This window comes from Protomyctophum parallelum (assembly GCF_964188405.1).
Source record: "Protomyctophum parallelum genome assembly, chromosome: 7".
Lineage (NCBI taxonomy): Eukaryota > Metazoa > Chordata > Actinopteri > Myctophiformes > Myctophidae > Protomyctophum > Protomyctophum parallelum.
Genome location: NC_139705.1, coordinates 5,243,924 through 5,269,431, shown reverse-complemented (window position 1 = coordinate 5,269,431; position 25,508 = coordinate 5,243,924). Strand labels below are relative to the sequence as shown.

The 25,508-nt window shown below is 41.9% G+C and overlaps 1 protein-coding gene across 1 annotated transcript in view; it reads left to right on the top strand.

The window, feature by feature from the left end:
- The first annotated feature begins 2,960 nt into the window (after positions 1-2,960).
- The window catches only part of spryd3 (SPRY domain containing 3), a 63,494-nt gene continuing 40,946 nt past the window's right edge, over positions 2,961-25,508 (top strand). The window contains exons 1-6 of the mRNA XM_083768848.1: positions 2,961-3,051; positions 5,010-5,131; positions 8,648-8,723; positions 13,605-13,729; positions 18,446-18,581; positions 19,371-19,559. Of these exons, the coding sequence (XP_083624974.1) occupies positions 5,010-5,131; positions 8,648-8,723; positions 13,605-13,729; positions 18,446-18,581; positions 19,371-19,559 (648 nt within the window). The 5' untranslated portion in view covers positions 2,961-3,051. The remainder of the gene's footprint in view (positions 3,052-5,009; positions 5,132-8,647; positions 8,724-13,604; positions 13,730-18,445; positions 18,582-19,370; positions 19,560-25,508) is intronic.

Sequence of the window (25,508 nt, the reverse complement as noted above, 5' to 3'; positions counted from 1 at the left end):
GGACCAGCATGAAGCTCAGAGTCTCCTCCCTGCCACTGATTGTGAGTCTCAGGGCATGGTCCATATCGCTACAATAAACAGGACAGTGACACCTTGTCAGACCCCTGCGACTGAGATCTCCAGCTTTTTAGTGTCACCATTGTGGGTTTCTCTAGCATTCTGAGGTCTTGTCCACCAGCACGTGATGATGTGATGATCACTAGTCTGATGATGAAGACGAAATAGGCCTAAGTGCAACAAAGTACAGGTTATTTTTCACTCGTGTCAGATATTTCTTGCCATGTTAAATAAAAATAGAAAGCATATGGTTATAAGCAAAACATTCCTATATTTAATACATATATTTCCTCTCCATAAACATGTTTACCAAAGACTGTAAAAAGACTGTAAAAATGGGACCCAATGCCTCCCTGCTTGACACTCAGCATCAAGGGTTGGATTGGGGGTAATACATACTAGCGTCATGTCCAGGGGGTGTACTTGTACATCAAGCTGCCTCACGCTACAGAAACAGGAGATAGACTCCTGCCCTATATGGGCCTCATGGCTCGGCAAGGCCACGTTAGATAGCGTTGTTTTGTCAGCACATAAATGTCCCTGTCTACCAAAACAAATCATGAAAACACTAAAATACAGCACAAGGGCAATGTGTTTCTGCAGGTGCACCACCACACATAACTCTAGTGGCTGATAACGGCTGGTAATGTTAATGTATTTATTGTTTTATGTTATGTAAATGCAGGGCAAAGTTACATAATGCCTTTAACCATTTTTCAATAAAGACAATGTGTTGCATTGTGAGCCTATAGATCAAGTATGTCAACAATTCTGTCAGGACTTTGAGGAGGGGATGTCAAAGGTCTGTTATCGTAATGGCTTTAGAAATGAGTAGGAAAGAACAACACTTTGGCATTATGTAAACATTGATCAGTAGCAATGTGCCTAATTAAACTTTCACACATTGCATGCTATTTTCAGGCAGAAATAACAATACAGCTGAAACTACTCAACCACAGGAAATGCCAATGTTAGAAAGCTATGATGTAGCAATTTTGAAATAGCAGGGTTGCTTTCATACTAACTTACTAAGTAATACTACATTATTTTGATCCACAAAGGTCAACAGTTTATCAGAAATGTGATTGATCTTCTGATCCCTCTGTCCCTCCTTATCAGTGGCAGAGTGGCCACTACACTATTGGCGATGGTCCTAATATAACATCAATATTATGCAATGCGATGCGAGAGTGCGGTCTAGCCAACACAAACTAGCACGCCACCGAGTGGCAGGCTACGATCGAGCTTGTAGATCTGCTCATTTTGAAAAATCGTGAAAATATTTATTTCAGAAAACTGGAGGATTTAGAAGATTCTTTTTGAACATTGTGAGGTCAGGCCTAAATGGGTTCAAGTAATACTCCGATCGACTCGAAAATAAACTGCTGTGAACACTTTTTGAGATTTTCAAGTGAGCCCTGCATGCAGAAAAGGTCGGGAACTACTGTTCTACTTCTCGGACTCACAGACAAGCAGCCCCACAGCCCATACTTCCTGGAATCCCGCCACAGCCCCATGAGAGAAACATTGCCTGCAGATGTCAGCAACCTGGTGTTCTGATTAGAGGTGATTAATCTTGGCAAGGAGAGCAGAAATCACCTGCCGTCTTGTGTTCCCATCAACGTACTGTTACAGCAGCCACACTAACTCTGTTTCCACACATGTTCTGTTACGGAGAATGTTCCAAGAGACACGCCAGACCAATGGGGGCTCTCTTATTGCACACTACACTGGATTATTAATTTTTTTCTCTCCTACAGTCTTCACCACTTCCTTCTCCATCTCTTCCTTCCACCTCCTCCTCCTCTCTGCTCTGCTCGGGCCAATCACAACTGGCCCAGACGCTGCAGTCCTGGCTTCTTTTCATATATAAACCCTGAGAAAAGAAAGAGTTGCTGGATCCATTCGGCTGGATCCACTTTATTGTAATAAAACACACTGCCAGTTGATGTGGGGGAAACAATATGGAATGACTGTAATACTCACCTGTCATTCTTACACAGCGTTGGCATCCATTCCAAAGTGGCATCCATGGAAGTGTGTATACATCGGTACGGTATCCTGTCCACACCTGGATAAGCTTTAATTAGCAGGGCCTGTTAGTTACAATGTGAGGCATACATTTATTTGGGTATGTGGTTAAAAAGTATTACAAATTCAGCATCAAGCTTAATTTCTTGAAGCTGCATATAGTGAATACCATGTGGTGGGCATAACAAAGTACATAGCCTACTTGAGTACTATTATTTATTTTGAATATATGTACTATTTTGTATTGTTATTTTTGTATACACTTCACTACATGAATGTACTATTATGAATTAACCATTACAATATTTCAAATACAAGCTCTTGTGAAAATGTCTACATTTTAATACAGCAATGCATTGGCATAACATTAAGAAATGTAGGCCTGCATTGTAATTTGTACTTTTGATATTAAAAAAGTAAAATTGAAAGCTCAAGTACTGAAGAATCTGACACTATATCATTATCACTTTATAACGCTTCACATTGTTATAAATGTTTATAATCATGTATGCCAACTGTAACAACGTTTAGAGTTCTGGTCAGACTCATAATGCATATTATATTATAAGCTCACTGCACAATAGTGCACATTACAACTACCATAACTTAACTGTCTTTATTATAATTGTTATGCAACATTATAAACATTTATGATTATAACAAGTGTTATAAAACCTTTGAAACATTTAGTAACTTAATCCTAAACACTACTACTTTAACACCTTTATACACTTCTTTACTGGTTATTATTATTATTATTATTATTATTAATCAAGCACGTAATACAGTGGGTTGATTGGACAAAATGCTTGTCACCCCTTTCTCAAGGTTACGTTTGATTGGCTCGTTGGAGTGTGATGTCACTAGGAAGCGCCGAACACTAGTTTTCCAAAGTTTGTGTGTAGCCATGGATGACAGATGAACAAAAGTGAATTCATGCATTATTAGCTGTCTACATGACAGGTAAGCGCTTACACTATCGAGTATCGACCATGGTAGCTTAAGTGAATTGGCCTCCAACTCTCTGTTACTGTGTGAACCCCCAGTTTAGTTTTTGCTAACCACGGAGCCTCAAGAAAGCCAGCTAGTCGTATGTGAATTTCGATGCTACGCCTTTAAATGTTTAGCTTTGCAAATAAAATCACCTCTTCAGTTCGGACTTGTCAGCAAATCCGAGTTCTTCGGTAGTGTCTGTCTGTGAAGTGTGAAGTGACCGAGTACTCGATAGCGACCCAATATAAACATGCTAGCTAAAACGTAGCCAGTTAGCTTTATCGTTAGCAATAATAGCTGAAGCTGTCGCTTGACAGCCTGGCGTGGCGTGGCGTTATTTTGATGATGGGTGTAAACATTGACACGCCCACCTTCCCATGTCCATACAATGACACATTCACTGTTTTATTTGTTTGACTCAGCAAATATTTAAATGTAGACAAAGGCATCCTCTAACATACAGTCAGAGTAAAGAGGTAGATACCCAAAGGAGAAAAGACAAATCAAAAATGAAAGCTGGGAACCCAACACACTTGAATGCACAAGTTCAATCAATGCTTAATTGCTCAAATACATTCAAATAGCTTACCACCTTTCCTTTTTGAAATAACATAATAGAACACGATAAAATGACCCACACAAAGTCTACACTTGCACATCAAGAACAACTTTATTTAACCTAAATAAAGTTGTTTTTATTGTGCCATTGTAAACATTGTGTGTGTGTGTGTGTGTGTGTGTGTGTGTCATTTTATTTGTATTCAATACTTCCTGATCCCTGCCTATGCACCATCTCTGAGCTTATTAGCTGTGCATAAGACTTTATTTCCTGAAATAACATAATCAAAACTTAATTTCACAACACAGGTAAAATAATCTATTGCACCATACCTAGAAGGAAGGTTTAAACCAGGGGGGCAGTCAGCCAGATATTTCGTGAAGCCTCATTTGAAATCGGTAGTTCATATAATGGCCTGTTGTGGCGCTGGACTGGACCCAAAAAGCCCCATAGCTCCATAGAGGCCCATGTATTTTGGCCCAACTTCACCTAGACTGTATTACCTTAATAAACATGGTCATGAATACTTTCTTCTTCCAGTCACTAGTTTAAAGTCTAATTTCTAATGTCATAATATTCTTTTTGGAAAATGATGGTCCCATTAATTAAAATAATGACCATAAAGTCGCGTATGTTCTGAGGGGCGTGGCTACCGTTACCGTCTATGAACGGGATTCCCCTCCCACTCAAGAGTCTACTCCTCCCACTCGAGTCAAAATAAAAACCAACGGAGAAGAAGGGGGGAAGTCCCGCCTCGTTGTCTGGGCAGCCAATGGCCAGCTGGACCCAAACGGAGCCAGCCAATGGCCAGCTGGTCCAAAACGGATCTAGAAAGATGGCGATTTACAGTGCATTAGTTTCAGGCTTCATTTTACGTTCATGTTGGACCCGGGGAACGCTTTGTCCATATTTTTTACAGTCTATGGTTTAAACACATTTAATAAACGCACCTTAGTAAAATGTGACTCACTCAAGTAAACAACATGGCTGTAATTAACCCATTTTGACCTGAGATCAGATTCTAAAAATGTCTTCTACATCCTGACAGTTTTCTGAAAAAGCTATGTTTCTATGTCAGTCGGTCAATTTTTCCAAAATAGCGCTATGAGCTTGTAGATCTGCCATTTTCAATTGCTAAAGCATAACATAATGCTAACACCAAAAGTCAGGTTCCCGCCCAGAATGGATTAAAGCAGTTCAACACAGTCAACTACCATGATATGTGCCTAATTAATATTACTTGCTGTACTTACCGGTATGTGTGTCGTCGTCATCATTTAGCACATGTAAAGGACTGACGGTCTCACTTGACAGTGCAGCAGTTCAGAGTTAAATACAGTATTTCTATTTGCCATTTTCCTCTTGTCAGATGGATGACATCAACCTACACCACAGGCTCCTCAACTGGAGGCGTAGGATCAGGGAAATGGGAGAAGTCCGTCCAGCACAGGAACGATACATGAGGTTGTTGAAAGACGGAGACACGCTCAGGTGAGCCTAATAAAGGGTGATTATACGCGGTTGAACGCAGGTGCCGCGCACCCAAAAAATGGCTAAATCTACAGGCTGCACCGATACGATTTTATCGTCACACATCACAGGTTTCAAATGCGTATAAAGAAAGTGTGTGAAATTGTTTGTCATACAAGCTTCCCCTGTCATACCCCCCCTTTGCAAAAAAGGGGGGGGGTGGGGGGAAAGAATATTGAAAGGGAAACAAGTCAGATAGGTCAAATATTCCTAATATAGTATGAGCAATGTCAAGTATACATAAGGTGCATGGTTAAAATAGAAATAAACAAGGCAGTTAAATAGCTGCAGATACAGAAACGCAGTCCATTGTGCAATATCACTTAACCCATTCTGACCGGGCACCCATTTTGGTGTTGGCATCATGTTATGCTTTAGCTATTTAAAAATAGCAGATCTACAAGCTCATATCGCGCCACCGAGTGGCGCGATACGAGCTTGTAGGTCTGCTATTTTTGAAAAATCGAAGAGCGACTGACATTTCTAGAATCTGATCTCAGGTCAGAATGGGTTCATCAGACCAGTGTGTGTCCGGCGGAAACCTCGTATGAATCTGATCTCAGGTCAGAATGGGTTAACAACAGTGACGGTAACAGCGGAGCGCATCTGCAGTCATACAGTATATACACACAAGCCTAGGTGGTGGCCTGTAATTGGCTTGGCATCAGTTTGATTCTGCTGCCAAGCCAAGAGAAACTGAACCGGAACTGGTTTGTGAAACCTGGGATTATAGTTATGCACAGAGCCTATTGTAATCATACCAAGTTTCTGAGAACAGAATCAAAACATTTCTAATAGTCCTCCCCCCTACATTATATTTATCTCAAATATGAAATGAGATCCTGTCTAAACTTGATAGTTTAGACAGGATCTCATTTCATATTGGTGTCTACCGCATTGGCCTCAAAGGAACCTTCCAAATCAATTGGCAGTATATTTGTAAGTACAGAATACTTAAATATCGGTTTTGCCCCTACAGTAATAGTTGTAGTAGTAGTACTTTTTATGTGTGTGGTAAGGCTGCACAATATATCGTTATCATATAGTTTTCAAGGTATGAACATGCAAAATATTAGTATCGCAAATAGGCAACGGTATTGTGTTATGATATATCATCAATATATCGATACATCGGGAGTGATATTGACTTATTATGCATTATTTTTGAATAATATTTAGTTTTCAATGTTAAAACACTTAAAGGTAGTGTAAATAAGCTCTATATTGTGATAGTACTCATTGTATAGAGTGTTTGTTCAGTATCTCTCCAGCTTTTTATTAAACAGAAAATGCATTTTCAGAAACTGAAACTGGGATACCAATTTCATCCAATCGGCATAGAGAACGCAGTCAGGAGTGGGTAGTATGGGTACAGATTAAACATGTGGAATTGTAAGTGATGACACAGAGGAATGAGCAGACAACTGGAACACTACAATGATAAACTCATAAATAGCTACTCTCCTAATTGGCTGAAAATGTGTCACCTACCTGAATATGTATTTTCCGTTTATTAAAGAGTTGGAGAAACAGCTGTTACTGAACAAACGCTATAGCAATGATTACTATCAGAATATAGTGATTTTACCTTTGAACAAAAAACGTTTTGTTTTTAAAATATCACTTACTCTCCCTTTTAGATTATAGAATATTACATGACATTGTAACGCTAATATCGTATCGATATCGCAATATTTGGCATAAATACCGAGATATGACATTTTGTCCATATCGTGCAGTCCTGCTTTTATGAACTCATTGTTCATAACTTCATATGCGTCTTACCGGCATATAAAAACAAAGCATGTAGAACAACATGACGGGTAGCAGTGATATTATGGGCATGCTGAGTGACTCTGCACACTGCAGGTCAGGGTAATGGTTCTGAATCTGATGGGTTTCATTAACCCATTCTGAACGGGCACCCATTTTGGTGTCGGCATCATGTTATGCTTTAGCTATTTAAAAATAGCAGATCTACAAGCTCATATCGCGCCACCGAGTGGCGCGATACGAGCTTGTAGGTCTGCTATTTTTTGAAAAATCGAAGAGCGACTGACATTTTTAGAATCTGATCTCAGGTCAGAATGGGTTCATCAGACCAGTGTGTGTCCAGTGGAAAACCTCGTATGAATCTGATCTCAGGTCAGAATGGGTTAAAGGCTATGGGCATGCTGACATGGCGGCACATAGCAGGTGGTCTCTACTGGTTAACCTGTTTAGATCCACATGGAAACATACATTTCTTCTTACGACAAACTTACTTTCTAAGTGACATCAATTGTGCCCCCCCCCCCCCCCACACACACACACACACACACAGACACACACAAATTGTATGGGCGCTGACATTTCCCCAGACCCACTAATTGAAACAATATTGACAAAAATTGTCATTGTCATTTACACGGCAATCTTGAGACCTGCAGACCAACCCCCACTGGAAGCGGGAAAATGCGCTCCTCTATAATTTGTTTTTGTTTGCCTGTTGTGGAAAGAAAAGAAAAAGTATCCAGATGCCTATCCTGTGAATTCTCATTGTATTGGATTTATGTTTTCATTAGAGAATTGATGAACGAATTGGCTTCCACACCTACAATTCTACAGCTTTGTTACAGAATCTATCGTGAAGACTCTGGAGAGCTTTTTAATTTCATCCTTTTTCTTCTGTATTCTCCTGATTTCTGCATGGAATAATAGGCTACTAGTACTAGCACCAACATACAGCTGTGACTCAGTGTATTTCCAAAACCTAGGAAGAATTCATTGTCATAATACTGACAACATGTGGCTTATTAGCTATTTAAAATCTCACAATTATTACATAATCGTCTAATCGCAATTATTTGAGATAAGATAATTCCAATTATTTAGTCATCATTGTTTCCATGTTGAAAAAAGCTGAAATGGCACATCTACAAGTTTACAACAGTAAACTTACAGTAAACTTACAGTAAACAGTAAGTTTACAACACATCACTTCGTGATGTGTTATTAGCTTGTAGATCAGCCACTTCCGCTATTACTTTTTAAAACTTTTTTTTAAAGTATCGAAATAATGAATGTCGGTCATTTCTTTGTATATTATTTCTATATTTCTGTGAATTCTTTTGATTACCAGGCAAACAGAAATGTATTTATTCATAATATGTTCTACTGTCCAATGCCACAAACACAATGGTCAACTTTGTAATCGTGACATCCCTAATTATTGTCTACCACAACAGCAATGTTTTCCTCTCATTTGCTGTACAGTATGTGTACAGTCTAGTCTACCATACTGTATTTATGGTATGACGGCTGTCTGAGTGTCCGTGTGACCACGCTGAATCTCGATGACATTTACGTGTCTTTGTCACATATTGGTCTTTGTCATAGTCTCGTGCACCTGCTCTGAGATGTGTTTCTAAGCTGTGAATGCTGCAGCCAGACCTATCAGAGGTGACCTATTCTTAACCTGTGATTTCTTCTCTTTAGTTACCAAGGGAACTCTGACGAAGTGGGTTGCTATGTGGCTCCCCAGCCTTTATCGAAGGGAAATTGCTACTTTGAGGTAAGGCACATTTGACAGTTTACGCCTGTTTTCGACGTGGCTCTGTAATGGTATTCTTGGGATATGCAAGCGATTTCTGATCATGTCTTTTAGCCCATTCTGACCTGAGATCAGATTCATACGAGGTTTCCGCCGGACACACACTGGTCTGATGAACCCATTCTGACCTGAGATCAGATTCTAAAAATGTCAGTCGCTCTTCGATTTTTCAAAAATAGCAGACCTACAAGCTCGTATCGCGCCACTCGGTGGCGCGATATGAGCTTGTAGATCTGCTATTTTTAAATAGCTAAAGCATAACATGATGCTGACACCAAAATGGGTGCCCGGTCAGAATGGGTTAGTGACTGTAAGACCCTGCCATAATAAGCATTCCGAGACTTTTTGTCTCTCACCAGTCAGTGATTTCTAGAACCTAATGTTCCTAAGAGGAATTGAGAGTATTTTGAAAAGCTGAGAATGTTTTGCTTCTTGAGCGATCATTCATTTTGAAATGTTGGGTGGGGGGGATTATGGACAATATGATAGGGTTCCCACATACCATAATTCCTGGATGTGCCCAAGATTACTTTTCCATCCATCCAGCAATTTTATCCCCTGGAATCCTATTGCTGACCATTTTCTAAACTTCATATTAAATTCTGAGAGCCCCCTGCAGTCCCAATTCACAACTGCAAAACCACTACCTCAAAAATGTCCTCGCTGTTTTGGAATGAAGGATAGGGTGTGGGTTAGGTGGTATCTCCGAGGGTGAAGATTCATTTAACAGTGTTTTTCAGTAGCGGGCAGCCAGGCAGAGGGAGAGAATATCGGATATTTATTTAGCGAGCTGATGCGCCTCTATGTATCGGGCCTGTTCAGCAGCTCTCTGCGTCTAGTGCAGTTTGAAGGGAAGAAAAAAAAATGTGTCCCAGTGATTTAGTACAGGAAAGCCTGCTAGCCTGTCCAGTCATAAATTGGCCAACGGGAGGGTTTCAGTTTGTTATTTATGATGCTTGTGTGTCGTGTACAGCGGCTACTGTACATTGGTGGCAGGTAGGGCAGGTTTGATTGGGTTTCCTTTCCTCAATGTTTTCAGACATTGGGAAGAAGACACATATTGATCAGAGTCAAGACCCCCGGGACCCAAACTTACAAAAGTATTTAATATGAATTAACAAATTTGATTTCTTTAGATATTTTTTTAGCTTGTTTAAAATAGAATTTGACTTTTACGTAAAGAAAAATAGAATTCTCACGACCCATACAAATGGGCATGTGAGCCAAAAATGGGTCCATTGTTTAGAAAACACTGAAGATTATCCAGTCCATTTTTTGATTGATTGAATATTTTATTAGACGACACACAAATGCAAACGGCACAATGTACAGTCAAGCATCTAGTCCAAAAGGACACCACCGAAGAAAGACCTTGCTGTCTTGTTTCCAAATGACTGTGCTTCTGACAACATACCATTTCTGCAGAGAGCCTGGCCATGAAGCACACACCTATGAAATATAAAGACAATGATTAAACCCTTAAACTTACCATCCTATATTTTCTATCCATTATAGTTTGTAAAGAGATGGAAAGTGCACCACAGCTGTACGCAACCCATGTTCAATCTTATGCTTCGTGAAGTTTTGTCACTTTGTACCAGATGCTCTCACCTAACACGCACGCACGCACGCACGCACAGTATGTGAGAGTGAGATTCACATGGAGCAGAGCCTGGTCATTTTAGATGAGTTTAAAGGACAACTTTAGTTTAGTTTTAGGTTGTTATTAGAGAAAGTAAATGATGAGTGTTAATTTCTTTTCGTTTGCTGCTTTCTTTAGTTTTAGGGATTTTAGCTGTTTTTGACAGGGGGGCAGGGGCATTCGAACATGGGGCTACATATGTATTTTTTTACAATCTTATAGCGATTTTTATTATTATTTACTATATTTACTAGACCCCAATAAATTACATCTGGCCACAAAAGATCACAGGATCTACTGAATGTGAAGGTAGCCTACTGGGGGGAAGCCACACTGTGTGTCATAGGCTCAATATGTCAGTTTGACACATTCAGTAGATCTCGTGATCTTTTGTGGCCAGATGTAATTTCTTGGGGTCTAGTAGGACTATAGTAAATAATACAAAAAATAAATCGCTATAACATTTTTTTAAAGAAATACATATTTAGCCCCATGTCAAAAACAGCTAAAATCCCTAAAACAGTCACCCTTGTTTTGACTTGTGACGCACATGCTGAAAATTTCCTAGATATCTCAAAGGTTTGGGTCGTTGTTTTTTTCAATTAAAGGTCAGGCTTCTGTCAGAAAATGCGTCAGCGGTATCCTCGTATTTCCTCATTACGCTTTCACGAGGGATTAATTTCAGCTTCACCGGTGCCTCTCCACAGACACTTTTCATCATCGCTCTTCTTCAAGCGCCCAGCCGAAACATTCCACTTATTTCAACAGATTTATTTGAAAAGTCTGTTCATTAGTCAACATTCCTAGACGAGTGCATTCCTCCTTCCTTCATATCCTTCGTCATCGAATTCATCTCGCATTTTTTCCCCCCAGGTTTCTACTTGGAAATTTACACACGTAATTTATATTTTGTGGTATTTTAATTTTAACGTGTGGAAAGTGTGGGAAGTATAATAGCCTGTTGAAGCCAAGACGCCAAGTCCCGTATCGGGAGAAGTGATTGGTTTCCTTCAAAGTGGAGCCAAGCCAGAGCGGAGGAGCTGGAGGGAAACCCAAGAAGTCTGGTTTCAGATCTTCTGATGCGCGTTTTGCGAGCGGTGTTTTTGGAAGCCTCTTCTGGACGGAAAGAGGTGGAGAATCCTGGCGATTTGGTAACCCATTCTGACCTGAGATCAGATTCTAAAAATGTCTATTACATCCTGACAGTTTCATTATTAACCCATTCTGACCTGAGATCAGATTCTAAAAGTGTCTTCGATTTTAAAAAAATAGCAGACCTACAAGCTCGTATCGCGCCACTCGGTGGCGCGATATGAGCTTGTAGATCTGCTATTTTTCAATAGCTAAAGCATAACATGATGCCGACACCAAAATGGGTGCCCGTTCAGAATGGGTTAAGGGGAGAAGCATGACGCCTCATCTGCACAGGCAAGGAGCCAACTCTCCCGACGGCAACAGTGCGCAAAAAAAAAAAACTCTCCTGATATGGAACGTCGGTCATTGCGTTGCGACGTAGCCTGAACCAATCAAATTAGCAATAAATACTAAAGTGTGTAGATCTCAACCAATAATATCACTGTGCACGGCGCATTGTCGCTCGCGGTACGTCAGGACAGTCTCATTGTAAAACATGTATTCTAATGAGATTTCATGGTCATCGTTCGTTCGCTCGCTCGCATCGCTGATGGCAAAGGGAGGAATGACACGAGAGTGATGGAAAATGCATCCAGGTGGTACCGGGGGTCGAAGTTCCTCCGCCGCCATGGAGACTGTGATTTCCTTCACAGGACCTCCAGCTTAGCCCATTCTGACCTGAGATCAGATTCATACGAGGTTTCCGCCGGACACACACTGGTCTGATGAACCCATTCTGACCTGAGATCAGATTCTAAAAATGTCAGTCGCTCTTCGATTTTTCAAAAATAGCAGACCTACAAGCTCGTATCGCGCCACTCGGTGGCGCGATATGAGCTTGTAGATCTGCTATTTTTAAATAGCTAAAGCATAACATGATGCCGACACCAAAATGGGTGCCCGGTCAGAATGGGTTAGCTGGGCACGGCGAAGACAGTTGGATTAGGTGTTGAGGCTCGTAGGGGAAGGTGTTATCGATAACGACTCCTACAGGTCGCTTCAGCAGGGAGCATGCAGTAACCGGGAGGAGAGGGGAAATGTGTTCCTCCGCAAGTGCAGTGAAACCCCTGTCGGCTGACAAGAAGTGGCCGACGACTCCCATGTGTATATAGGACGAGACATGGTTGGTGTACAGTTTGTACACCTCCCCAGACCAAGAGTAGGAGTTGTTGGTTAGCAGCGGTGATGGTTATCTACTGTATACAAATGTGGGTAATTGGCATAAAGACTACATTGGGGAGAAACAAAAACAAAAAAAAAGATGGAGAAAAGAAAAGACAAAGACAAAGTAACAGACACAATTGAATTGTTCGCTTTACCAGGGCAGGCTGTGAACGACGTGCACGTGCAGTGCGTGCACACACACATACCGGTAGAGGACTACTCTCCTGTATTTTTATCTGTATCACCTTTCACCTAATTCTGCTCGGTAGCGTGTGTCATTTTGGCTGGGCCTGCCTATTTGTCTGCCTGCCTGCCTGGCTGGGTGACTGTGTGTCAGACTTGCATGCTTGCCGTCTGAGGGTATAGGGGGGGATTGTGGCAGTTTTCCCATGCTGCCAGTTGGGCTCTGGACAGCTGTATATATATACCCATGGAGGGAGTCAGTCTCTGGGCATCTCCAAGAGACCCACACTGGGGTAGAGACAGACTTGGGAACCAGGAAAGCCAGAGATTTACAAGCGTCCTCCCTTCTCCCTGACTGCAGTTTTCCATTGAAAAGTGTGACTCAGTGATGTTTCTAATAGTAAAATGTATGACGTGTGTTTTGATTTGGGTCTTCTGTTTCTGTCAAGGGTTGATGGGCTTGCTTTTTTCCCCGGGATGTATTCTATGTTTCACACGATCATTTCTTCACCCACATAAGTAAGAAAAAAGCTTTTAAGTGCCTGGTTTAAGGGCGATGGTAGGCAAACATATTAAGCCCTTTTTGGTTCTTTGTGGAACAATGGTGTTGCACACAAATAGTGAATATAGCCGATCTACAAGTTTACATCATTACAGTGTTTTCATCCTCTGCGTGTGTGTGTGTGTGTGTGTGTGTGTGTGTGTGTGTGTGTGTGTAGGTGATGATAGTGGACACAGGTGTGAGGGGGACCATTGCTGTAGGCCTGGTGCCTAAGTTCTATAGACTAGACCACCAGCCTGGTTGGTTACCCTACTCTGTAGCCTACCATGCTGACAATGGGAAGTAAGTCAAATGGCACTATTGATATACCGCTATTTATTATTATTCATCTATGCAACGTCTTTGCTTGCTTCTCTTAAATGTACTTGGTTCTGGTTTTTGTATTATGAATTATGTATTTTATAATATTTTTATATAATTGATTGTGTAATTGATTATTTTTTATATGTTTTAGTTTTTAATTTACTTTAGATACAAAAACTGAAGTGATGTGTGTATTCTTAGTTTTTTTTCAAATTAGTTTTTGCACAATAAGGCACTCCTACAAAGAAACCCAGCACCTCTACTAAGGGATGTGCGTATTATTCTATCAGTTTTTGTATGATTCTTTTGCACAATACGGCACTCCTACCAAGATTATTTAATTTGATGACCATGTTGTGTTGGTTCCACCCACTGACCTGTAACGTGACCCGTGGGTGTCTTATTTCACATCGCTCACATCTCCACTTTGACCAGATGAAGAGCCTTGTATCGAATCGTCGTCAATAAAGTATTAGTTTGGAGCAGGTTCTTCTCTCTTTTTCTGATTTACCGTACTTTAGATGACATGAGTAGCAGATGTAGTGTAGTGTGGTCTGGGATTGCGGGAGAGCCCTTAATATGTGTATGTTTGTTTCTGTCGATATTACTGTTGTGTGTTGCTAGATTGTTTCATTGTGGGCGCTCGGGTGACCTGAGTGCCTGCCCACAACTTCTTTTCCTATTCCTAAAAGTAACCTCAGTAAAACTATGCCAAAACCTAACCGTAGTAAAACTAACCCTAACCTTATTCCTAACCTTAACCACAATAATAGAACCGCTGGGGGGGGGTTGTCTCTAAATCCTGAGCAGAACGATTGTTTCCGACCCGAGTGTAGTTGGGTCTGGGCCACACGAGAGTGCCAGGTTGACTCGGTGGGTTAACCCATTCTGACCTGAGATCAGATTATAAAGATGTCTGTTTGAAAATGACAGTTTTCTGAAAAAAGCTATGTTTCTATGGCAGACGTTCTTCGATTTTTCAAAAATAGCAGACCTACAAGCTCGTAGCGCGCCACTCGGTGGCGCGCTATGAGCTTGTAGATCTGCTATTTTTCAATAGCTAAAGCATGACATAATGCTAACACCAAAAGGGGTTCCCGCGCAAAATGGGTTTTAAGCTAGTCTCGTGTGGCCCGGACTGTTGCCTCTCGCAATTTTAACAGTTAATGTTTTTTTGCATTTGTGGCGCGCCCTATGTGTAGAAGTGAAATCCCCTTTGCCACTGTGTTGAGTAGAGGCCCCTCAACATGATTAACCATTTAGGCCACGACGTCGAAAATAAAATAAAACGTTCGCTCTGAAAGACTATATATTCAAAGATTTGTGCCGCATTTTTACGATTAAAAAAAAATAGCAGACCTACAATCTGAGTGGCGCGCTACCTAAATCCAGTTTTCTGAAATATCTATGTTTCTGTATCAGTGGTGCTCAATATTTCATGTCAAGGAGCTCAAAAATCATATGTAATTGGCCACCGACCCCCATGTGAAAATGTGTTGTCCCTCAGAAGCAAAGATTAGATTTTATAGCTAAAGTATAACATAATGCTTATTTAAAACACCAAAAGGGGTTCCCGCCCGGAATGGGTTAAAAGTAATGTTTTATAAGACAACAAATAATATAGGAAAATTCAAGCTTGCCGGGCCACCAATTGAAGAGGCCTTGCATTAACACATTGAGTACGCCGACTGCCTTCAAAATATAGGCTATAGAATACCGGAGGTGTCTGATCGCTTTTACTTTGAAAGCCATGAACCGGAAACACTTTCCTAAAAAAGTTGACTTTACAAAGTGACCTCAACATCCCCGATCATCTTAATATATTGTTTTACGCTCCAAAAAGCGTTCATATTTTGCGGGAGAGACGGATGAGGAGCAGAAATGACAGGTGGAGCGAAATGCCTTCACGACGGACGACGTACGTCGCGACGTATATTTTTCCGTCGCAACGTATATTCGAGTACGTCCTGGCGTAAATATCAATTCGTCCCGGCAGAACGGACTCGTCGCGGCTATATCTACCCGTTTGCGACGTAATATGTTGGCTATTATTTTCCGTCGCGCCAGAACGGGACTCGTCGCAGCTATATCTACCCGTTGTGGCGTGAGCTGGACTCGTCGCGGCAGAACGTGACTCGTCGCGACTATATCTACCCGTTTGCGACGTGCGCCTCGCCGGTCCGGTCTCCAGGCGAGCCTGCGTCCTTCATATATTTTTTTTTCTGCTCTCGTTGGACTTAACTTTAAAAGTCCAATGGAACACCTCTTTGTAACGGGTCGCTGTAGTATAGTGGTCTAATTCCTCGCCTCTCTATTCTTTTTTGCTGAGGACGCTGGTTCAATTCCCGCTCGCGGCAAACCAAAATTATTATATTTTAGACAGACAGACAGACAGACTGCCTGTCTGCCTGCCTGTCTGCCTGCCTAATGTATTGTAAATAATGTATTCATTCCATACGGCTATTTTTTTTTAATATAAAAACTTTTGTCTTTCGCGCGATTCGAACCAGCGTCGTCAGCACCAAAACATTGAGAGGCGAGTGATTAAACCGCTGGACTACAGCGGCCATACGTTACAAAGAAGTGTTTCATTGGACTTATAAAGACAATAGCACCCAGCTGCAGTCTCGCAAGGGGAGGGACCGGAAGTGCTTTTATTTCCGGCTTCCACGTGCACAAGCGCACATACACGCACGCGAAATATAATGCGCGTGCACGACACGCACTTGCTGGTGCGCGCTTAAATGCCGGGTGTATATAGTACCATCTGTGCTTAAACATAATTACGTGGTTGGTTTGGAAAAGTTTGAAGTAGTTTGTTGTAGGTAATATTTTAATTGAAAGCTTATTAGTTGGTGGTATAAGTGTGCATATTTGAAGAAATGCAAATCTAACAATAATAAAATGATATGCAATAATAGGCTAGGCCTATATGGTCGATTATAACATAATGATATCAAGGCATTTAAGTAATGTAATAAGTTGCTATAACCCCGTACCCCTGTCCCACACACACCATGTCCAGACCATAGATCACAGACACACGACCATATGCATTTAATTTACTATGAAAACCTGCATTTCCCGTCAGTCAGTCAGTAAGTGTGTCATGTCACGCCTCGTGTCATGCCTCCATATATGGTCACGCCTCATGACACGTCACACCGCCATATATGGCCGTTTCCATATGATATAAGATCCCGACACTGACCTCATCAAACCCTGGATAGCCATACATTGAAAAGACTGGATCATCACCTAGATCTCCATATATGGAGCTGAGGCGGCCAGCAACTCTACATCTGACCTCATAATGTAATAATCAGCTCATAATGTAATTAAAAGACGAGCACATAACTTAATAGATTTTTCTATAATGTAATAATGTTTTACATTAAGAACCTCCACATAGGCGACTCATACTGTAATAAAACTTCATAATGCAATAATGTCTTTATAATGTATGAGCTGATTATTACATATTGCATTATATTTCGCGTGCGTGTATGTGCGCTTGTGCACGTGGAAGCCGGAAATAAAAGCACTTCCGGTCCCTCCCCTTGCGAGACTGCAGCTGGGTGCTATTGTCTTTATAAGTCCAATGAAACACTTCTTTGTAACGTATGGCCGCTGTAGTCCAGCGGTTTAATCACTCGCCTCTCAATGTTTTGGTGCTGACGACGCTGGTTCGAATCGCGCGAAAGACAAAAGTTTTTATATTAAAAAAAAATAGCCGTATGGAATGAATACATTATTTACAATACATTAGGCAGGCAGACAGGCAGGCAGACAGGCAGTCTGTCTGTCTGTCTGTCTGTCTGTCTGTCTGTCTGTCTAAAATATAATAATTTTGGTTTGCCGCGAGCGGGAATTGAACCAGCGTCCTCAGCAAAAAAGAATAGAGAGGCGAGGAATTAGACCACTATACTACAGCGACCCGTTACAAAGAGGTGTTCCATTGGACTTTTAAAGTTAAGTCCAACGAGAGCAGAAAAAAAAATATATGAAGGACGCAGGCTCGCCTGGAGACCGGACCGGCGAGGCGCACGTCGCAAACGGGTAGATATAGTCGCGACGAGTCACGTTCTGCCGCGACGAGTCCAGCTCACGCCACAACGGGTAGATATAGCTGCGACGAGTCCCGTTCTGGCGCGACGGAAAATAATAGCCAACATATTACGTCGCAAACGGGTAGATATAGCCGCGACGAGTCCGTTCTGCCGGGACGAATTGATATTTACGCCAGGACGTACTCGAATATACGTTGCGACGGAAAAATATACGTCGCGACGTACGTCGTCCGTCGTGAAGGCATTTCGCTGTCTCTCAGAAATGAAGCGCCAGCATATCGCTCTATTTATCACCACGGAGAGCGCCCTGGATTAGGAGCTACGAGTCATTCTTTCCGTCTCGCTAAAGTGGGAGTCAATGACAAGCTAATAGTTGCACTGAGCGTTAGCATACGGCAAGCGAAAAGCGAAATGCCAAAAAAATGAATAGGAAAAATTCTGAATATTAATATCTCGCCCCGCATCGCTGGGATGTCGCTAGGACGTCCTCACACGTCCTTAGAACTCTACTCTACTCTATCCTATGACGTTCTCAGGCGTCCTACGTGCTGTAAGTGTTAATAGGAACATACAAGTTTAATGAATATTGTACCGTTTCAAACGTTTCACATCTCTCCCTCTTTAGGTTATACAATGGCAACCCAGTGGGGCAGCAATTTGGACCAAAATGTGCTCGCGGTGACCGCATTGGCTGTGGGATTCACTCAGAAAATATTGAGGCAGGATTTACGACCGTCTTTTTCACCAAAAATGGCAAAGAGGTGGGTTCTCTGTCTCTCGCTGTCTAAAGCAGAACCCGTCTTGTCTGTGTGTGTGTGTGTTTGTTGTTGCCGAATGCGTTTGTGTGTGTGTGTTAAAATGGTATGCCAATTTTTGGCCTTTCATTATATCCAAAAAAAATAGCTGATCTACAACGCAAGCTCACAATGCATCGCACTGTGGCGCATTGTGGGCTTATGTCGATCGTCTATTTTAATAATATTTCTTTAGTATACAATATTCCTACCAGCTCAGTGGCCTTGTGGTTTATAGAGTGTCCGCCCTGAGACTGGGAGGTCGGGGTTCAATCCCCGGCCGGGTCATACCAAAGACTGTAAAAATGGGACCCAATGCCTCCCTGCTTGACACTCAGCATCATAAGGGTTGGATTGGGGGTATAAGTCCCTGCGACATACTAGCGTCATGTCCAGGGGGTGTACTTGTACATCAAGCTGCCTCACGCTACAGAAACAGGAGATAGGCTCCTGGCCCTATGGGCCCCATGGCTCGGCAAGGCTACTAAAGGCTCATACATAGTCTGGATTTTCGGTGGTGAGGTGACCATCGAACTACAACATGACGTCACTGAGCCGCGGTGAAGAGCAAACCACCGCCACCGCTCCAGCCCTTCTCTCTGTTTTTACTCACCACCGTTATTTCAGCTCCGGTGGTCAGCTCACCACCGGAGCGGTGGTCACCTCACCACCGAAAATCCAGACTATGAATAGGCCTTTACTATACAATATTCCTATAACCAATGGTCCGTCTCTTGTTTTGTTCTCTGTTCCCAGGTGGGTTCGGTGGAGGTGCCCGTCTCGGTGGAGGGCCTCTTCCCCGCCGTGGGGATGCACTCCCTGGGGGAGGAGGTGCGCGTGGACCTGCAGGCCGAGTGGCTCGTGGAGGAAGACGACAGCCTGATGATGGTGGACAGCCACGAGGACGACTGGGGTCGGCTCTACGACGTCCGGATCAGCGGCACGGTAAAGAATGCAATGCATTTTAGACACACCCGTTAACGACTCAACTCGCATCACCCGCCAATACTTGACTCATTTAGGCCTGGAATTCTTTTTCTTTTTCTGAAATACCTAGGTTTCTAGGCCTATATCACTCAATATTTCACTTCAAGGACCCCCAAAAATGATCTGTAATTGGCCTCCGAGACCCCCCCCCCATCTGAAAATATGTTGTTCCAGGGACCCTCCCCAGAAGCAAAGATTTGAGTTAAAAACGTTTGTTCTGAAAAAATATGTTCCAAATTTGAGGCACATTTTCACGATTAAAATAAAATAGCATACCTACAAGCTCGTAGCGCGCCACCTGTAGATCTGCTATTTTTCAATAGCTAAATTATAGCATAATGTTTAAAACACCAAAAGGGGTTCCCGCCCCAAAATGGGTTCAATAAGAAAATCTCTGTACTGTTAAGATTGTTCCCAACATACTCTTCTCTCTTACTGTCTTGTAATATTTTGTACCAAATTGCACTCATTTCGTAACCTCAAGTCATGACTTTGTGACTTTCGCTTGTGACTAAATAACGTAATTGCTTTTCCTGATTACGGAAAAGTAATAGTTCTGGACATGATATGATGTTTAGTGTCGCTGAGCAGGTGCCAATAGTCTTACACTTGCTCGTTAAGGTTATTACTGGTTTTTGATTTGTCACATTTTGTATATTTTGCATACTTTTTTTTACCCTCCTTAGAATAAACGTGGCTCCCGTCAGTTTGGTAGTTTCTGGAGAGCTCTATTAGCATTAGTAGGTAATCAAGTTCTTCAGTATGTTCTATAAAGAAAAAAGAATCACAGCCGTGTGAAGTAAGTGGTGCAACTCCGTGTGGGGGTCCCGGGGGGGGTGGGGGGGGGGGGGGGGGGGGTGGGGTGGGGGGTTCCCTCCACTGTACTGTACTGTCACTGTACTGTACTGGCACACCCGAAATCGCCACATATACAGTTAATATGTGTTTGTGTGTGTGTTACAGTACTGTCCCCTTCGTCTGTACCAGGCCAGTACCTAGAGGTACCTATAGGTTTTTAAAAGAACCTGGGTACCTCTGGAAGCCACACCTCTGATGGGTGTGGTTTAGTCTTAAGGGGTGTGTTTTTTTCACCCACTGTGTAATATAATAAACGGACAGTAGGTGGCAGTAGGACAGTAGGACAGAGGCCAGAGCAACAATATTTGCCTCTGAGATGTAGTGGAGTAGAAGTAAAAGTATTGGAATTCATGAATACTAAAGTAAAGTACAAATGCCTCAAAATTGTACAGTACTTAAGTAAATGCACTTACTTTCCACCACTGTGGAATGGTGAGTGACTTTCTTAATATCATTTAAATATAAAAACTTAAATTAATAGGTTTACCATGCATGCCAAAATAGGATCTTTTCAATGGTTTTGTGATGTCATCAGGAGTAAGTCAGTAACAGTTTATATTTACCCCTGACTGTCACTAGGCTCTTTGAATATGCTTTCTCAAAGCCTGTATCTGTTTAAGAGTAATAAAACAAGTCTAAGGTTTAATCCAGGGGTTTTCAACTGATTATGAACCAGGGACCACCACCCTGACTGAAACTTAACCTGGGGACCACCACCCTGACTGAGAATCAACCTGGGGACCACCACCCTGACTGAGAATCAACCTGGGGACCACCACCCTGACTGAGAATCAACCTGGGGACCACCACCCTGACTGACAATTAACCTGGGGACCACCACCCTGACTGAGAATCAACCTGGGGACCACCACCCTGACTGAAACTTAACCTGGGGACCACCACCCTGACTGAAAATCAACCTGGGGACCACCACCCTGACTGAAAATTGCAATGATACATTATGCATAAAGTGTCATTTCTACTTTTGTACTTTTACTCAAGTAAATGTTGCATTACGAACTTTTACTTGTAATTACCAAAGTAGTACTTTTAGTACTTTTTCCAGGGGTATTTGTTTTCTCTTTAAAACAATTCTGGGGTCTACTCAGGTTTTTGAGTGAAGCCCATACAGTCTTACAATGTCTTTCTTGCAAGGCAGTTCGTAATTCCCAACCCCCCCCACCAAACAATAGATATGCCAGGGTGAGGTGTGAATATACGAGATCTGCTCCCAGGCCAGTGTTTGTCCAGAAAGAGAGAGAGAGAGATGAGCAAGGTTCCTTTTCAAGCAAAAAAGTAAAAAGACTTTCACTAATGCTTATTGTAGAACTTTACACAAATTTAATGTAATTATTCTTCAGTGGTACAAATGTTTTACTTGAGTAAAAGTATCAATACTGCAATGTAGTATTGATTCAAAGGAGCTTTACGACATATTGTGAGCTTGTAGATCTGCTATTTTCAAATAGTCTACTTACTATACTGAGGAAGTGGTTAATGCATTTTTTTGGCGTACAAATACAATATTTGCCTCTGAGATGTAGTGGAGTAGAAGTAAAATTATTGGAATTCATGAATACTAAAGTAAAGTTCAAATGCCTCAAAATTGTACAGTACTTAAGTAAATGCACTTACTTTCCACCACTGTGGAATGGTGAGTGACTTTCTTAATATCATTTAAATATAAGAACTTAAATTAATAGGTTTACCATGCATGCCAAAATAGGATTTTTTCAATGGTTTTGTGATGTCATCAGGAGTAAGTCAGTAGAACAGAGGCCAGAGCCTATATAATTATGTATTTAGTTACATCATAACCCCTGTTCTGAGGACCCCCATTTGAAAAGATATGCCAGGGACCCCCCATTTGAAAAGATATGCCAGGGACCCCCATTTTAAAAGATATGCCAGGGACCCCCCATTTGAAGAGATATGCCAGGGACCCCCATTTGAAGAGATGCCAGGGACCCCCATTACCCCCAGTTACTTTGTAGATTTTTGATCACATCACAAACACTTTAGCCATATACCGTAGCTACACCAGCTTGTGAGCTTGTAGATCTGCTATTTTCTAAAAATTATATATATTTGAAAATTTGCAATGATACATTATGCATAAAGTGTCATTTCTACTTTTGTACTTTTACTCAAGTAAATGTTGCATTACGAACTTTTACTTGTAATTACCAAAGTAGTACTTTTAGTACTTTTTCCAGGGGTATTTGTTTTCTCTTTAAAACAATTCTGGGGTCTACTCAGGTTTTTGAGTGAAGCCCATACAGTCTTACAATGTCTTTCTTGCAAGGCAGTTCGTAATCCCCCGCCCCCCCCCCCCACCAAACAAAAGATATGCCAGGGTGAGGTGTGAAGATACGAGATCTGCTCCCAGGCCAGTGTTTGTCCAGAAAGAGAGAGAGAGAGATGAACAAGGTTCCTTTTCAAGCAAAAAAGTAAAAAGACTTTCACTAACATCCAGCCTTTTCATAAATTTAAACATTAGATTTCTTAGAAGTGCTTTAAAAGTCCTCACTCCAGCAGTGACAAACGTCTGGCTATAGCACTGCCCCCTCTGGGGGCAGTGCTATGGCATTATGCAACTTGTGCATGCTAGACTTTGTATAACATGACCACAGCTGTGCAGTATAAAGCGTGTGTGTCCCAATAAAGTTTTTACGGTTTCTCATGCCCCTCATGTAATGCACAATTGAGTAGGCTATTCATATACCAGTCGTTCTCAACCTGTGGGACCCCAGATGACAGTGAAGTGACAATTTAAGGACTTTTAAGACTTTTATAATGCCTCAAAGGCTCTAAAAGAAAAAATACCATTACTGCATCAAAAGTAATCAGCAAACCATGCTATAAAAACTGGTCAAACTGGTGAAAATAGCCGATCTACAAGTTCACAACGAGCTTGTAGATTGGCTATTTTCACAATATTTATCTGTGGAACCATTCTGTTGCTTGTCTGGGTGGGGGATCCCCAGTTCAAATATGATTACTTTGGGGGTCCTCAGAACAGGGGGTCCTCTCAAAACAGGGGGTCCACAGAACAGGGGGTCCTCTCAGAACAGGGGGTCCACAGAACAGGGGGTCCACAGAACAGGGGGTCCACAGAACAGGGGGTCCACAGAACAGGGGGTCCTCTCAATTTCAAGGACCCCCAGTTTGACATGCATTAGGCTATGGAGTATGGACCCCCATTTAATGGCATTTATCCATCTCTCTCGTCTCTGGGACCCCCAATATTTATATTGTAACATCAATGATAATTTAACTTTAGAGTGTAGAAATGGAACCAAATGGACCCTAACCGCTTACTCAAATAAATGTTACTTGTAACAGTATGTATTTCAATGTATTTCATTATTGCAGTATTGATACAGTACAGAATGTGATACTTTTTCCACCACTGCATATTGCTAGAAGCTATTAAGACTCAGTGCATGCAGCTCTGCTCATCATGGGCCGACGCCACCTGGTGGTTGAATAGCTACTCCACACTCCACAATAAACCTGTGGGTGTGGCTGAGAATCTGGGGGTGTGTCTGTGGGTGTGTCTAACATAGATACCCATAGGTACCCATGGATGTCATTTTGAGATCGAGGAAGAAACGGATGGGATCCCACCGTAGGTTGCGCACAGGTGGTGAAAAACAACCATGCTGTTTTCGTGCTCATACCCTATTACCCACCCACCCAGCCAGAGACCCACATAGTCACTTAAGGAAGTGGTTGCACCACTTAAACATTATAATGGTGAATACTTTATCAAGGTAAAGAACATGTATAGATACATAGCATTTGAACTTATATCCGTGAAATATGTATGGGGTTCATGCTTTCTTTTTGGGGGCAACATTGTTTTACTTTTGATAGAACAATGTAGCGCAACAGGAAAGCAATGGCAGAGAGGAGGATTCGCAACACAAATGTCTGAGTCAGAAAAGGAATCGGGGCATAACTGAAATGCAGCCACACATGGACTTTCTTTTGCAGTTGTCTTTTTGAAGTTGTTTCATGATGGGCTTTATGATGTAGTAGACAGCAGACCTCTCTTCCTCCACTTAGTTAAGATTGGGTCATGCAGGAATGAATATTTCATATTCATATTTCAAATAGACTTACTGTACTGTAGCCAAAGTATCAGGAATTTGCATGGTGGCTGGTGCTAATTTCCCACCGTGCCCACTTAGGGCTGTTCCTGGTGAATGGTATCTACATATATCTGCAAACTTAAACTCCTATCTGCAAACTTAAACTCCTTAATAAAAGCTGAGTACTCGTGAAATAAGAACAGGGAAACGACTAATTTCCCCACGGGAACATTGGCACACTAAACATCAATGCCAAATACCAGAAGGAAAAAACAAACTTGTTTAGTGATGGCCAGAGATGAAGATAATACAAAGTTGAAACCGCTAACATGGTACACTTGGTACTTGGTCCTTTTAGCCTAGATATGAACCAAATCAGATCAAGAGGCTTTTTTTTTTTAGTTTTTCTCAGACATTACTTCATGCATCATACATTTCAGTGGGATTTTGTTTATCCCATTCTGACCCGAGATCAGATTCTATAAATGTCTTCTACATCCTGACAGTTTTCTGAAAAAGCTATGTTTCTATGTCAGTCTTTTGATTTTTCAAAAATAGCAGACCTACAGGCTCGTAGCGCGCCACTCGGTGGCGCGCTATGAGCTTGTAGATCTGATATTTTTCAATAGCTGAAGCATAACATAATGCTAACACCAAAAGGGGTTCCCGCCCCAAAATGGGTTATACAAAAACAGAAGAAATTGTCAAAGGTCTGTGTCCCGTCTGTTCCTGCCACTTTGTTGGGAACAATGAGCTGCGCCTCAATTTGCTTTTGTGAGTATCCAACACTCGAGAACCTCTTCTCCAGCGGGGGTCAAAAAGGCAGCAGGCTGCTTTCTCGTCAACATGACAACATGCTGTCCCTGGCATCTTGCTTATGTCCTAAATGCACATTAGACATTGCGCGCACAGTCCACACACACACACACACACGCACACGCACACGCACACG